The sequence below is a fragment of the Seriola aureovittata genome, chromosome 15 (assembly GCF_021018895.1).
Source record: "Seriola aureovittata isolate HTS-2021-v1 ecotype China chromosome 15, ASM2101889v1, whole genome shotgun sequence".
In the NCBI taxonomy this organism is placed as follows: Eukaryota; Metazoa; Chordata; class Actinopteri; order Carangiformes; family Carangidae; genus Seriola; species Seriola aureovittata.
In genome coordinates, this window is record NC_079378.1 from 16,926,024 (window position 1) to 16,941,146 (window position 15,123).

The following is a 15,123-nucleotide window of genomic DNA, read 5'->3' on the forward strand; positions in this document are numbered from 1 at the left end:
CATCCACCTGACGCTACTTTTGACTCTAACTGGCTTCTTTTTCTGTCCCCTACGAAGGGCAGACTCCAGTTGACTACAGTTTGATTGATGTGAATTACATGGAGACATTGTAAATAAACACTAAAGGAAAGATGACTGAGAGGCAGAGGCAAAAATTAATTTTGAGTTTAAATTCCCTTAAATTACATTTATTTATTTCTCTATCTTGGTTTGCAGTAAACATGAGCAAAAATATACATACAGTAAGAGCAAAAAATAAAAATCCAGAATAGAATTATAATTTTTTTGGGTGAGAGTATTTCAACAAATTTCATGGTTCCTTTCTTGAACACCACAGTCTTAGGCAATAATATGATGCAAGGTGAGAGGAGTGGATGGGGGTAAGGTTTCTTGAAATTACTCATTACAAACACAAATAATTGACTCTGACATTTACTATGGGTGCTGTTTTGTTCTGAGAATTTTTTCGAAGGTGTCTACACTTGAAAGTTCTTTGACAGCAATGTTCGTTCTCATTTACTTAGCACATTTAATTAATCTGTCTTAATTCTGATACAACAGACCCCAGTGTTCAGAGAACTTTCATTGCAAGCCTCTTTGAGCTCAATTGAAGGAAGTAGAAAGGACTCAAACAATGACAAAAAATGTTTCTACATAAAAAACAAAAAACATTTTCCAACCAAGCTGTTAACATTTTGCCATTTGTTGAATTAAATGATGAAAACCTACCAAGTAGCTCCCATGACATGATACAATCCAAGCTAATACATTCTCTCCTCTTTACAACAAAATAGCAATAAAAATACTCTTTTATAAACAAAACAATACTTTGTATATCGTTCCATCGTGGTAATACACACTGGCAAATTTGCCTGAATGCATTTTCTATATGTTCTTTCCTTTTTCTTTGCTCTTGATGATACATGTTGCACTAATTTTGTTACAGCCTTTCCAATAAATACATCATACAGCCACAAAAGAAATTAATATATTGCTTTTTGAGGACATCTCCAAATTATCACAGAAAAAAATGGATAAATGGAGACAACAGGAAATAACATTCTGTGACACTGGGGAACAACACAGTCTGTCCACCAGGAGGCACTGTTATGTTGTAGTGAAATGTGTTCCTTTTGTGCATATTATTTTTATTATTATTATTATTATTATCATCATTATTATTATTACATAAGAGTAGGCCTTTTAAATAACACAGGATCTGTTGCCCTCCACCTGGATCCTACAGTATCTCTGCATGAGATCCTTACTAAGATCTGCTGCTGAGGATGTGTCAGAGCAGCAATATAAATAAAATTTAAACTGTCATGAAGATCTTTGGTTGAAGAGCAAATCTTCGCATGCACATAAGTAAAACAAGTATGTCCAATAAGGTGATGAAGCAAAACATTTTTTATTTGCTGAGTTGTGATTTAAAAGGGTTTCACTGAATTTAATAATGAATGGGGAAATAGGACTGAATGCACTAAAAAAAATTTTAAAAAAAGAGAAAGGAATGAACCTTGCTTTATCCAACTTGAAGACGATGATAGCGACTCAAGCAACTGACACAAGGAGGAGGAGGAGCGACAAAGTAGGGTAAAGAAGTTCAGCGTGCCTGCTCTGGATTAGCCGACCAGATTAAGAGATTACAGTGAAATTAAGTAAGTGTTGTAGGAATGCCAGAGGAGAAATGCATGTGAAGTGGTCAGTGTGGACTCTCACAAAAAGCAAAAACAAGAGCGTCAGATGACACATCCACCTTTATGAATAACCCCTCAGCTATAGATCAGATAATCACATTATATCCAATTGTCTCTTTTTTTTCTTCGTCAAGACGGATTTGATCATGAGGTCCTTGTTAGACCACTGTGAGATATCTGTGTGCATATTGAGAAACACACTGCTGGGAGAGAAATTAAGCAGTGGAGTCGGGCCAGATCTTAATGTGAGTGAACAGATGCTTGTGTTCCACATTAGCTGTGATGACATGGCATTGGTACAGTTTTGTAGCTGTGCCTATGTAATGTTAAAAAGTGTGACTCCACAGATTTCTACCACAAATATATGCAGGTGTTTGTGGGCCTGTGAATACACCTTAAGTGAACAGTTCCAGCACCAAACTCAGGCATAATTTGTGAATTTTAAAGAGGTTGGTTGCTCAAACTGGTTGTCTAGTTATCAAGATGGCTTTGCCATCAGCCTGATTCACACAACAGTGGAGAATACTACAACAACAAAAAATAAATAAATCAAATGGAGAAAATATCCTTTTCCACGTAGAAGCAAATCTCCAGGCCTCTAAAACAGAACTCTGACCCACTAACAATTCACATAGTCAAGTCTCTAGTCACCTTTAAAAGAAGATGTAAACTATACATTTTGATATCCTGTATGAATATTTTAGAGGATGATAACGAGTATGAATGAAACGAAGGGAACAAACACAAACTTCCTACATCCTTTTCCTCCAGTACTGTACATATGTTGGTTAATTCAACTCAGCTTCTCAAAAAAAAAGAAGAAAAGAAGCACACTTCCAGTGCAAAACAATACAAAATATGACAATGGCATCTATTTCTGATACATATGAAATAGATGCAACACACACAAAAAAACCCTCTAAATATTCATGTTTAAATTAATTAAAAATTGAGACACAAGAAAATTGCTCCTGGGGTAACTTTAGGAATCAATTTGACAATGACAGGGAGTGTAACGTTGTTGTGCAGCCTGTTTTTCACATGATTTTGAGATGGTTGTTTGGGCTGATAATTGTAGTCTGGGAGCCAGGGAGCTGAAGTTCTGTTTCACCACTAACTGAGTGGGAGTTCTGGGGGCTAAAACAGTCATGTGTTTGCTAACTTAAGGTAATGTTGTCACGATGTCTGAAACATGATTGATATACTGGCTCATAGTTCATTTGGCATCAGTGGTGTTGATATGACCATTCCCAGCAACTACCAAATACCCATGTCTGTTTTTTTTTTTTTTTTTTTTTAAAGCTGCTCTCGGGTCAAACAACCAGTGTGATGATCCAAAATAATTATCGTTTAATAGGAGTCCTCTCATCTGAAGAATGGACTCAAGCATTCATAATGTTTGTCACTTAATGAATATTGCACATTGCATGCAATTTCCCGACCTACAGTATGAGATGGGAATTGTGAGTGGAACACACATGCACAAACACACGCACACACACACACACACACACACACACACTCACACACACACATATACACATACACAAACACACTCTTAAAGGTTTGGACCTCTACTGTTACTCCCATTTTTTTTTTTTGAGATTCCTAACTTACTGTATGTTGTTTTCGAAAACACACACTTGCTGTGCGTGAGGTTTTTTGAGGATACGAGTGCGGTCCCTCCTGGTGGTCAGTGGTTTAACATAACCTTATTTCACACTTAGCAGAGAGGTGGGACAAAGGGGCCTCCTGCCCTCAAAGCACACAAAAGACAATACACACATGCAAAATGGCTTCTTCTCTGCATCCATCCATCAAGATATACACAAGTCTGTTGGAATATTCTTTTAAGTGCAACAAAGTAGATGTACTGACATAAGGTTATGATAACGTATAAATACTGTAGATATACACATTTTGTATTGTAATCTGTGTATATTCATATATAGAGGGATTCTCTATAAGGAGGCAGCAGGAGGGGAGCAGCAATAAAGTGGTAATGTTGCTGATCCTTGCAAACTTTGAAAACACATGTTCACATCCTTTATATTCCCTAGTTTGTCATGCAGTATAAATAGACATCACCTCAAACTAATGTACAGGAAAGAATTTGTCCCAAAGCTCACAGACAGAAATAATGACAGGATTACCACCCTTTTATCCTCACCTCGTCTCATAATGCGACTGGACAATTTCCCCAAAACTTTGGGAGTTGTAAACAAATCCTACAAAGGGTGTGAATACTGCAATTTGTTTCTGTGTATGTGCAATGTTGCAGAGAATGAAGATAGTAGTTTTCAAGAGAGGAAAAGGTCAACCTAGTTGTTAGTGTTGATCCTCAGCTTGAAAGACACTCTTCCAGCAAACTTGTCTCTTTCACTTCCAGTGGGAATGTTGTTGGCGTTGATCTTGCACTCGATGTTGACATCTTGATTGACAGTAATGTTAAGGAACTTGACGGCAACCAAAGGCTGAGAGTAGTTCACCTGCAAAAAAGACCCAATGACATCTTTAAAGATTAGGAGCCAATGTTTTCTATCTGGTGCATATTAATTAACTATCTGGAAATGCAAAATGCCAAGTTAACAAAACAAGTTGCTCTGTTATCAACAGCAATCGTTAACATATTCTGTTTTTTGATTGAACACAGGTTTACCTGAGCTTTCTTGCCATAGTAAGGGTAGTACATGAGGTTGAAAGAGCCATTTGGAGGGAAGTACATCAACTCTCCAATTTTGTCAGCGTCGTCCGTCTGAGGGTGTGAAACAGTTTCATCAGTTATAGCCTGAAAGATCACTTTATATATGTGGGAGAAGAGAAGGGGAGCATTATTAATCTCCTTCTTTTCTCTAAATCTCATTTCCTAATGTGCCCACCATCTACTTCAGCAGTCATTTTAATGCGAAACACCTCACACATAACTGCAATATACACTACTGCTACGCATCTGTGAATATAATCTATACTCTACGAGACACATTTTCTGTCCTGTTCTTACCCATTCATCTTTGCCAATTTTGTATTTCTGAGAGTGGACAAATTACAGGAACGCGATGAAGAGGAAGAAAAAAAAAAAAGACCAGCAACATACACATGTGATGAAAAAGACAAATTGGCATGCAACACAGATATGACAGTTGAAACAATACAAACACAAACACTTAAAGATAAATGGGGATGAGCAATAGGTGATTTTTTTTTTTTGCAGATCAGAGCGAGACACAATGAATGAATGGGCTGAAATCCAAATTGTTATGTTAAGCCTTTCGTTATGAAAGACAAAGGGGGATTACCTTTGCACCACAGGTGACATACGGAGCCTGTCCATTCTTTCCTGGCAACATCCCGATCACCTGGTGAGAAGGAAAGAAAACACATCTCCAGCACCATTCCCAACTATTCCAACACAGAGATGTGGAAAATAATGTTTAAAATTGCTATAAAATATGACAGAAAAAAAAAAAATGTAATAATCTATAATCTTGATACTGACTTTTTTTCTTTTACTGGGATTATCTATTCATCATTCCATATAAGTCATATTATCTCAATCACTCCATGTCTCCTAGCAACAACATCCACCTCTCTTCCCTCTTTCGCTTTCATACCCGATTCAGCTTGATGATGATGCATGGCTTGCCCGATTGGTATCCATAGTAACGGTCTTCCATTCCAGAGCAGTCCTCCAGTATGGTGCGGTTGAACTGACAGGAGCGCTTGGGGTTGTTCTTCACGTCGCCGCTGTCATCCTGCAGGAAGTGCTGGTCTGGGGTGCACTCATAGTTTTTCTGGGCTTGGATGGAGTTGTTGTAGGCTGCAGTGGGGAGGGAGGGGGTGGGGGGTGGGGGCGGGGGGGTTGATTTTGTTTGTAAGAGCTTATGACTCATCTAAAACCCCAGTGCAAGGCAATCTCCTATACCGCTGACTGTAAAGGAATTATCTCTTATTAGGTAAAAACAATTCATTCTGGGTCTTTGGATAATCCACAGCAGTAAGCTTTTTGAGCACTGTGTGAGAGGACGAGAGGCAGACTTACGTGTCAGGAACTTGTCCAGGGTCTCAGTGTACATGTCCCAGCTCTCAGTCTTGTGGATGTTGTAGACAATCTCATAGGTCTCATCTGCTTTGGGTCTAATCACCATGCCTGTGAGTGACAGAGAGACAGCAGTGAGGTCACGACACGGCAGCACACACTGTGACCTGTGTTCATGCACTTTGTATCATTAGTTGCTGCACCTGGTGTGGTGAGCCTATCTTGCCAGGTTGGTTTGTGGTCGTCCAAGGTCTGCAGCATGACATACATGGTGAGTGTAAACAAACCGGCCAGGAAGATGTAGAAAACTACATAGAAGAGAAGAATCAGACCTGTAGACAAAGAGAGGAGAGAGTTGTATCAACTGTGGGTAATATCAGTGAGAAATGGAATATTATTAATAGTAACTAACTACATAATTTTCTCACTTATATGTGAACATACAAAATAATAGTCTATGCTTTTATCTGTAACCCACAGACAAAACATTCACTTCACTTTAACTGCAAATGAATTCATTTAAGTTCAATTTGATTTTTAAAAACATTAAGTGACCATTGTAATAAGCAGCATATACTGTATAAGAATAAAATAGTCAATAATTCATTGACAATTCTATTAACAAACATTAGGTAATTTACACAAACTATTGCCAAAGATGCACTAGAACAGCTCCCCTTTCCCTATGGCAAATGATCTCAGTAATATGTACTGGACTTGATGTTGTGGAGAGGCTCTGCATCATGTCTAAACATCACAAAGTCTTATATCTGTGTTTACATGTTGCTTGCTTCAAAGCAGCATGAGCCAAATGCAGACCCAGCCTTCACTGTTTTATTATGCATTATGGAAAAAAAACAATAACATTCTCAATCATTTTTTCATTTGCCAAGATTGCTGTAGCCACACCTCTCTCTCTCTCATAGTACACTTGTTGAGCCATTTCATAATTACTATAATGTGCAAACACATTTTTAAGTATGAATAATCTTGCATCTGAATTGATAATGGAATTAGCTCATTTTAATTAAATGTTGCTGTTGCTATTGCCGTGTTGCGTCTGTTCACTTTCGGACCAAACATGTACGCAGGAGGCCAGATAATCCTCATTAAACTAGAGGCTTCATTCCATCTGCAACATCTGCCCCTCTCTCTCTCTCTCTCTCTCTCTCTCTCTCTCTCTCACACACACACACGAACAACCGTCCTTCAGACACAATAATATCATTAAATACACAACATGCTCTAAAATGAAGTTACTTTTATCAATTAATAGTCAGAACATAAACAACTGTATGTTAATGCTTGATTTCCTCCATCCACTTGACTGACACATAACTGTAATCTGTCTCCAAGCCTGAAACATTGTGAATTAAACCAAGGACTGAACGGCTGGTGTCTGACCAATTTCATTATGGAGTTGCCCTGTCCGCAGAGCAGGAGGAACGATGACAGAGGGGGATACAGGAGGAGGGAGAACAGGGACCCCCTGGAGACTGAGCCACAGGGTCAGGAGATTACAGGCCATCATGGACTAGGCCTATTTCATGAACAGTGTAAGAAGATCATAGTGATAATGTTACATTAGACAGAGAATAGGGCTGCAACTAATGATTGTTTTTCTAATCAATAAATTAATAAATGTATCCTTTTTCTGTATATACAATATACAGGTGTGTACGTATATGTGTATGTGTATATATATATATATATATGTGTGTGTGTTTGTGTGTGTGTGTGTATGTATATATACATACAAACATATACATAACATATATATAATTTATTTTATTATTATTTATCATTTATATTATATATTTTATTTTATTTTATAATTGAAATCAGTAAATTCCTTTGAAGCTGCTGTTTGGTCCCCTCTCAGGCATTCTTGTCAACGTAGAGAGCAGGAAAACATAAATAGCATTTTCTATGACACATCCCCCATTTTAAGCATCAACACCTGAGGCCAGCATTGGGTAGCAGCTGAGCGCCCTGACCCTGTGCCTCTGCTGGATGGCCCCCAGCGTGGAGCTCGCTCGCTCTGTCAGCAGGCTCAGTGCTGCATCTACCTCCCCGCACAGCCAGGCTTACAGGAATCCATAACAAAATGTCAAAGGGAAGCTGCTCCACAGGGGGCAGTTATAGAGGGGTTATTTTTTTTCATCCAATTGTTCCTTGAATTATTGGAATCCAAATTGAAATTAATGAATGGCTGAGTAAGACTTCAGTGAGCATCCCATCTGTAGCATGGAAAAGACCAAAGCTGAGTCATTAAATATATACAGAGTCAGGCTCCAGGCCCCGGACCGAGCTGGAGGCACTAGAGCGAGGGAGGCATCAGAGGTGAGATGCGACAAAGCAAAGTGTTTAAGAGTTTTTCTCCATCATTCAGAGGGATGTTGTGCTAACCACAAATATGACACCACCCAGGGGAGACTAGATGTGCACACGTGTATACAGGGTCAAGCGTGCAGACAGGGTGGCTTTCCCCCTGGCAAAGAGGGTGTTAGGTTTACAGTCTGCCCTCTCAGTCCATGCTGATGATGGACAGCGAAGCATCTCTCTTTCACCATGGTTTTGTTCGCAGACGGGAGTTGAAAGCAGAGAACAAAAGGACGGGGTGAGATGGTTCAGCATCCTGTTCTTTCTTCTGTGATAATGATGGGAGGTGTCTCTTTTCTTTCAGAATTAATTAGGAGGACATGGTGTTCATTTGCTTTGTAGATTGGTGATAAACATGCCTCGGAACTAAAAATAAAAAGGTCTTGAGAGAGGATGGATAGCTTTGAGCTGTGGCTCTTTAATTGTTAAACTAATTATTATCTTGTATATAGTGTATATATAGTGTGTTGTCATACAGAAAGAGCAGCATCATAATTTTGTTCCTTTTAAGGCTCTTTCCCCATGTTCCAGTAAGAGCCTTTTGTTGTTTTTGGAAGTGGGAGGTGCAGAACACTTAATTAGTCCTATTTTAAATAGAAGTAGTTGTTTGACCATGTTTGCCTGGTGTCAGCTGGTGGCAATGTAACATCAAAATTGCAGGGCCGTTCCACTTTATCAGGGCTATTTCCATATCATTATAGCTCTTTATGCAAAGTGGGACACACAATGAAGTGTTCTGTGTTTCATCCTCAAAGAAGCCTTTGATCTAATGCTATGAATTAACATTATACTGCATAAAAATAACTGTAAAGAAGAATTGTGTCTTTTAAGGAGACTGGAAACCTGACTAGGGTGTGTTCTTTCCATTTGCTGATTGCATGTTGAGACAAGTGGGTACAGAAGATGGATGGACTGTAGATAAAGCCAGTCAAAGTCAAACAAGTGGAAGCAGAGGTACAGTACGTACAATGTCTGCATCTTTAGGAGAATGAGGAAGTGCCAAGGTGAAATGTCAAGTTTAGCATACCTGCATGTATTGACTGACTACAGAAATAGCCTAATTAACAAGCCTTAGAGAGCACAGCTTAAAAAGGCCACCAGACCTTAAAGCACCTGGGACGCGTTGAGCTGGATTAAGTCGTACACTGTGGGAGGATTCCAGCAAAGAAAGCTACAGTCAATGATTCCCAACTCTGCACGAATAGTACAAATGTCCATTCATGAAACATCATCAACAGAATACCATTGCATGTAAAACCACTTCCGGCGTTATTTCGACCACAAACACTGAACTTCATTTTTGTCATGAAGATGATGTCTCTAATGGGAAAGATCAAAAATAGTCTAAATTCCTGAGAGTGGTTTAGTTTGCAAGAATGTCCTGAATTGATACCTTCCCCATCAGCCAATGAAGTCATTAGATTAGGATTAAATCCCTCACTGATTTACACACACTGGGAGGGGCCGAGTTGGAGGTGATACAAATAGCATTTGGCCCTCGGCTTTACCCAGATTAAAACGCTCCAATGTCATTAGAACAGAGCCATATGCGCCCTATCATTTCATGAATCTTTGAAATAGTTGCAGGCTGGTTGCAGAAAAGAGGACAGCAGAACAAGGCAATATATTGTGTTAGACAGAGGCTGGGGTTGGATCTCCCTTCAAAATCTCGGGTGGGGGTGGGGTGGGGTGGGGGGATAAACCAGAAAATGAATGACATCATGTACAGCTACAGGCACACAACCAAATCTCAATGTTCAACTTCAGCGAGCCATCTCCCTACAAAAAGTCTTCTCTGCAGCAAAATTCATGTTGAAGCTGTAGCTGAAGCACTCTGCCACAGAGAGGAGGGAGCTGATGATATGCACTTTGCAACAGAGTGGAACCTGTTTCGGCAATGCTGCAGTCATCTGGCACATTCAAATGCAAAATAAGACCATATTCCCCCACCCTTATGTTGAGCGCATTGCGCAGGGGAAGCAGTTGCATAAATTAATAAATAAATATATGCATTTATATATAGAGATATGTATATATATGGATATATATCTATATATACGAAAAAAAATTAGGCAGGAGGATTTTTTCCGCCGGCTTCCACGGGAGCGGTGCCGCATTCTGATTCCAGCACCAGACTGTAGTAGACAGCGACAGCCATCTCATCACCTGAACACTGAGGGGAAATAATCAACTTAGACAACTTCAATCAGGGTCAAATTTACATTATAGTCATGGCATAAGCATTTCGGAAGGAGTCCTCTGCTGAACCTGTAGGAAAGGCTGAGGAGACTAAGACAGAGACCTGTTACAGGGCAGAGGGACCATGTTTGCTGCATTGCTGTAGCTGGACAGGACTTACCCCAGCTGCTCGCCGTCCTGCCCAGAAACTCCCTCGTCCTCGGGTTCCATATAAACTCCTTCCATTCGCTTTTTTCTCCATCCTTGGCCATTTTGTCATAAAAGTTTGGACCTCTACTAAATGCGCCCTTATGCAATAAGCACCGGGTTGAAACAATTTGCCAGACAGCAGAGAGAGGGAGCGAGAGAGAGATAGAGAGCTCTACTGTACCACCGTGCAGAGGAGAGGCAATTCAAGAGGTCTACCTAAACGCTTCAAAACACCACTGCAGACTGTCTAATAACAGCAACAGACGAAGAGAGGCAGCAGCCGTACACTCAGCACAGACCTAGTAACTGCCCTCCCCCCCAGCTCCTGTCTGCATGCCGCAGAGTTTTGATGAGTGCTGCAGAAATCTAGTGATACTGCGGTAAAGCACTCCCTCCGCCTCTCTCTACATGCACCCCCACCCTCTCCAAATCCCACCCACTTCAACCTCATCCTCTATCCCCGGCCAATCACCTGCGCCACATCCTCCCTCCTCACAGACCCTGACGCATGAAAGACAACCTCGCCAGCAAATGGTATGATGGCTGAGGGCATCGTTCCATAGGCTTCCAGGTCCGTATCGTCACGTCCCCATAGAAAAATCTGCAAAATATCCCTCTGATATTCCTAAAGGAATCTAAAGTGTCTGTGTTACTCGCTGATACATGTATAGGCCCCTTATTGTACTTAATTATCGATCTGGAAATTAGCACCATGTTGCTATTATAGCCTAACCACAGGGGCGTTATTATTTATCTCATATTTCCTAATTAAAATCAGTGGTTGAGTGAGCCAGGGGCCAGGTGTCATAGAGGCCTGCTGTCTTAAGTTTATTTTGTCACAATAAATGAGAAGTCTATTAGTCTATCTAGACAACTGCATCAGCTGATGTGATTTGTTTAAACCTCATATTTGGAAACAAATTTTGTTAATATTTGTTTCATCTATCCCAAATGACATGTTTGCAGTGGCAGCAGATTGGAAGCTAGGGACAGGTTAAAATATGCTGTGGCGCTTGCTGTTAGTGGAATCCCGCGCTAACCATTCGACTTTTGGGTAATAACTGAGGTAAGGGTTTTCAGTTCAAACTATGAAGGGTGTTTAAGGTCTGATGGATTAGTCTGAGTCTGGATACAACTGCTTGTGTGTGCTGTACTGACGCGGTGACTGCACAAAGCCACACCAACAGCAGCAACAGCAGCAGGAGCAGCAGTGGGGAGTGAAGTAGCGCCCTCATTTGGAAACTGTGGGTGTTGCAACACCTGCTGCAGAAGTGCAGAGGGAACATAATGTCCACTTCCCCAGCATCTCCGCTGGAAAACAACATGAGGCATGAAAACATGCAAAAATTCTGTTTGTTGTGTAAAGTTCATTATATAAAATTTATTTTAATGACAATATCAATGCAAATATAGCACTACAGTGATTTCCAAGGTACACCGTATCTTACCATATCAATATAGTATGGCACTCATATAATGGCCACTGTTTTAGTAGACACACAAAACCAACAGCTTCTGTAAACTATTTCGGGAAATGATACCTAGGGTTCCATATCAGTCTGTGAAAAGGAATCATAGTAAGGTGATTACTTGGTATCTCAAATTAAATTGGGCACAATAGTCAGTATCATTGGGACATTTTCAGTATAAGGAATCTCTGCATGCATTGCACTTGCCCATTTCCATCAACCTGACCTGTGTTTGTTTGAAAATGGACTCAGTGAGCTCGAAAACCCTCGACTGTCAAACACAAGCAGGTGGAACTAAAACAAAAGGCCAAGCAGTGACTCTCAAACATTTAGATAGGTCTTCTTTTCAATGGGTGTACTGTACTGTACAGTTTGGTGCTAACTATCATAAAACAACAACAACCAAGAGACATTCAAGTGCCTTAATACTATTACAGAAGGGCTCACTCTTCAAGGTACAAACTTCATTTCACGTGGCTTATAAAACAAATATGTAACAATAACCACTATATTAATAATGTTTCTCATGGTAACACCATGTAGTTGAATGAACAACACCTGTAGTTCAAGATAGCAGCAAAGTATTCCAAAAATCAAGAAATCTGTACACAAATAAAAATGAATGTAGAAAAAAAAGACATAAATAAAACAATAACACAGCTTAAAGGGAGTCTTGCATAAATTTAAATAAACAACTGTTGGACTGTGCCTTTCATTAGAGGGCTTACTGTTTATTAGTACAACTATAAGTAATGCATGGAGTGGTTGCAGCAGATAAAGTACTTAATTCTTTTAGAAAAAACAAGTGAACAAAGTTATGTTTATACAGTATATGCTACATAATATGTACTGATTACAAGTATGAAAATGGAAATAACTGCTACATTTTCAATACAGTTGTACATATCTATTTACAGTACATTAGGGTTTAATTTCTCCTAAGCGTATACCATGTTTTGTGCAGATTGTTCCAGCATTCTGTTTGAGGTGATCAATACTCACAGTCTTATCAGTTGCACCATATTGTACAGTCTGTGTTGATGGGTGTCAGTGCTTGTTTTTCTGTGTGGAGGAACAATCACTTATGTGCAACTGTGGGTAAGCATGAGTGATGAAGTTTGTGTACCACTGATCTGGACCTATTGATTGACTGGACTGCACAGTATGTGCCATCTGTCACACCACCTTTTTTAATGATACCCCAAGCAACATATTCATCTTTTTATACAACCACATGATATTATCATAGTGAAGATCTGCTGTATGTAAAAGTCTGACATGATCATCTCTACACATTTATATATTTATATATATTTTTTTACAATACTGTATGTCTATTGTGACATGCAGAGAATGACACAGTAAATATGACTTATTCAAGTCTTAGATATGTATGTTAGGCTAGTTGACACAAGTTTTAATTATGTTGCTCCGGCATTGGGAGCATATTGCTATAAAATTGCAGAAACGTTGAGAAAGTAAATAGATACATTACAAATATGCAAACAGATACAGTAGGTAGCTTTTACTCCTCAGTGATGATTATTTGCATCCACAATGACAATCTATTGATACCAAGACATCTCATATGCATTCACGATTTCAAGAAACACTTCAATAACTTATCAATGAATCTTGCCTTTTCTCACCCACAAAGCAGTTTATATGCGTGTTGGACAACTGTGTGTTGGAGAAAATATGTCTCAAGTAGTCAGGAGGAAATTTGGCAACACCAATCACAGAAAACATCCCACCCATTATTGTTTAGTTGGTGTCTTCATTTTGTAGCAATAGTACTGGTGTTTTGTGGCAAAAATCATTGGCAATTAGAACACATCAATGTAGTACATCGTAGAGAGCAAGTACAAATCAACTGGGTAAGAAATTAATTTAGTCTGATTGTAATACTTCTTTTTCTTCACATCTTTTATCAGCCTTTTTTTGATGGTTGTTTCCAAATGAGTTCAATCTCCAATAACCCATTACTGTTCCCCAGTCAGTTTATCACACAGGAAGAGTGCTTGCAAATTCTTCTTTGTCCAAAATCTTTCCTGCCTCTGTGGCAATCATCTCACCACAAACCAAGAATATTCCAGTTTCTGAACCCATTTTTACTCTCATCTCTTATTAATTGTTCAACCATCTTCAACTTATCTGCGTGTTTTGTCCCACCTCAGATAGCCGTGTCCCACACGACGGCTTGTGGCCTCTGGCAAGGTGGTGTGCCAGTCTTACGAGGCTCAGGTGTCCGTCTCCAGCTAGGGAGGATGGGCATGCTGTCCTGCTTGCACAGGCTTTTGTCAGGGCGCCTGTGGGCCTTGATCTCTTTGCACAGGCAGCGTTTACGCTCAATGACTTCCAGCAGCTTGCCATCTCTCTGGGTCTGCGTTGTGGATGGGGTGGTGCCTCCGCTGACCGAAGGCTGTCCCTGCGCCAGCTGGGCGAGCTGCTGGAACTGCAACTGCAGATGGTGCTGTTGCTGAAGCTGCTGGAGCTGCTGCTTTAACTGCAGCTGCTGCTGGTGGAGCTGAAGCTGCTGCTGCTGTCGAGACACACTGGGACTGCTGGGACTGCAGGGCACTTGAGGCTGGGCCAGGCCATGCAGCTGGAAAAAGTCAAGTCACTGAATTCATATGGTGTTTCGTGACATTAGTATAGTATAGTATATTAGTATTAAGTTTCTACAATACATGAAAGATCACTGCGGTGCTGTAAACGGTGACAACCACTCCTAAGATGTTAAATAAAACTGCAGTTCCTCTGGACAGCCACCAGGATGCAGCGCTGCCTCATGTATTACAGGTTGAGGGAGGGTCAACCAGACGCATGCAGACAGTCTCTGCAGCACACTCAAACTGCGTCAGCACTTGCTATGCAGCCAGAATCTGGGCAAAATGCACCGGTCGAAGAATGCAGCTCATCTCTCCAAAACATAGAACAGCATGTTCTTTCATCCACTACTCAGTCACTGATTACATATGAACCTACGTCATGTACCTTTGAAGCTCTTACTCTTTTCAGGCAGGCCAGAACCTTATTCTGCTCATGGGGGCATATCTACCAGCTATAAATAGATCTGCAGGAGCACTGTATCTAGCAGGAGGGGAAGTAATAATGAGAACAATATTAATGCTCACTCCGTAATCTA

The 15,123-nt window shown here is 40.2% G+C and overlaps 2 protein-coding genes across 2 annotated transcripts in view; both read right to left on the minus strand.

Moving 5' to 3' along the window:
• Nucleotides 1-155: 155 nt before the first annotated feature.
• On the minus strand, nucleotides 156-10,885 carry atp1b2b (ATPase Na+/K+ transporting subunit beta 2b). Its single transcript, XM_056397133.1, has 7 exons — nucleotides 10,478-10,885; nucleotides 5,940-6,068; nucleotides 5,740-5,847; nucleotides 5,312-5,517; nucleotides 4,997-5,056; nucleotides 4,360-4,455; nucleotides 156-4,189 (listed from the first exon to the last, which is right to left on the minus strand). Exons 1-7 carry the CDS (start codon nucleotides 10,566-10,568, stop codon nucleotides 4,022-4,024), a joined length of 858 nt encoding a protein of 285 aa, XP_056253108.1. The 5' UTR covers nucleotides 10,569-10,885; the 3' UTR covers nucleotides 156-4,021.
• Nucleotides 10,886-11,872: 987 nt separating this feature from the next.
• The window catches only part of LOC130182930 (neuronal tyrosine-phosphorylated phosphoinositide-3-kinase adapter 1), a 32,750-nt gene continuing 29,499 nt past the window's right edge, over nucleotides 11,873-15,123 (minus strand). Inside the window, exon 7 of the mRNA XM_056398145.1 lies at nucleotides 11,873-14,580. Within this exon, the coding sequence (XP_056254120.1) occupies nucleotides 14,149-14,580 (432 nt within the window). The 3' untranslated portion in view covers nucleotides 11,873-14,148. The remainder of the gene's footprint in view (nucleotides 14,581-15,123) is intronic.

What these genes read in the sequence shown, in the direction of transcription:
- atp1b2b (XM_056397133.1), bottom strand. Translation starts at nt 10,568, where the DNA reads ATGGCCAAGGATGGAGAAAAAAGCGAATGGAAGGAGTTTATATGGAAC. An exon ending in CAGGACGGCGAGCAGCTGGG is followed by an intron (nt 6,069 to 10,477) that starts GTAAGTCCTGTC and finishes CTTTGTCTACAG; the next exon opens with GTCTGATTCTTCTCTTCTAT. An exon ending in AGATAGGCTCACCACACCAG is followed by an intron (nt 5,848 to 5,939) that starts GTGCAGCAACTA and finishes TGTCACTCACAG; the next exon opens with GCATGGTGATTAGACCCAAA.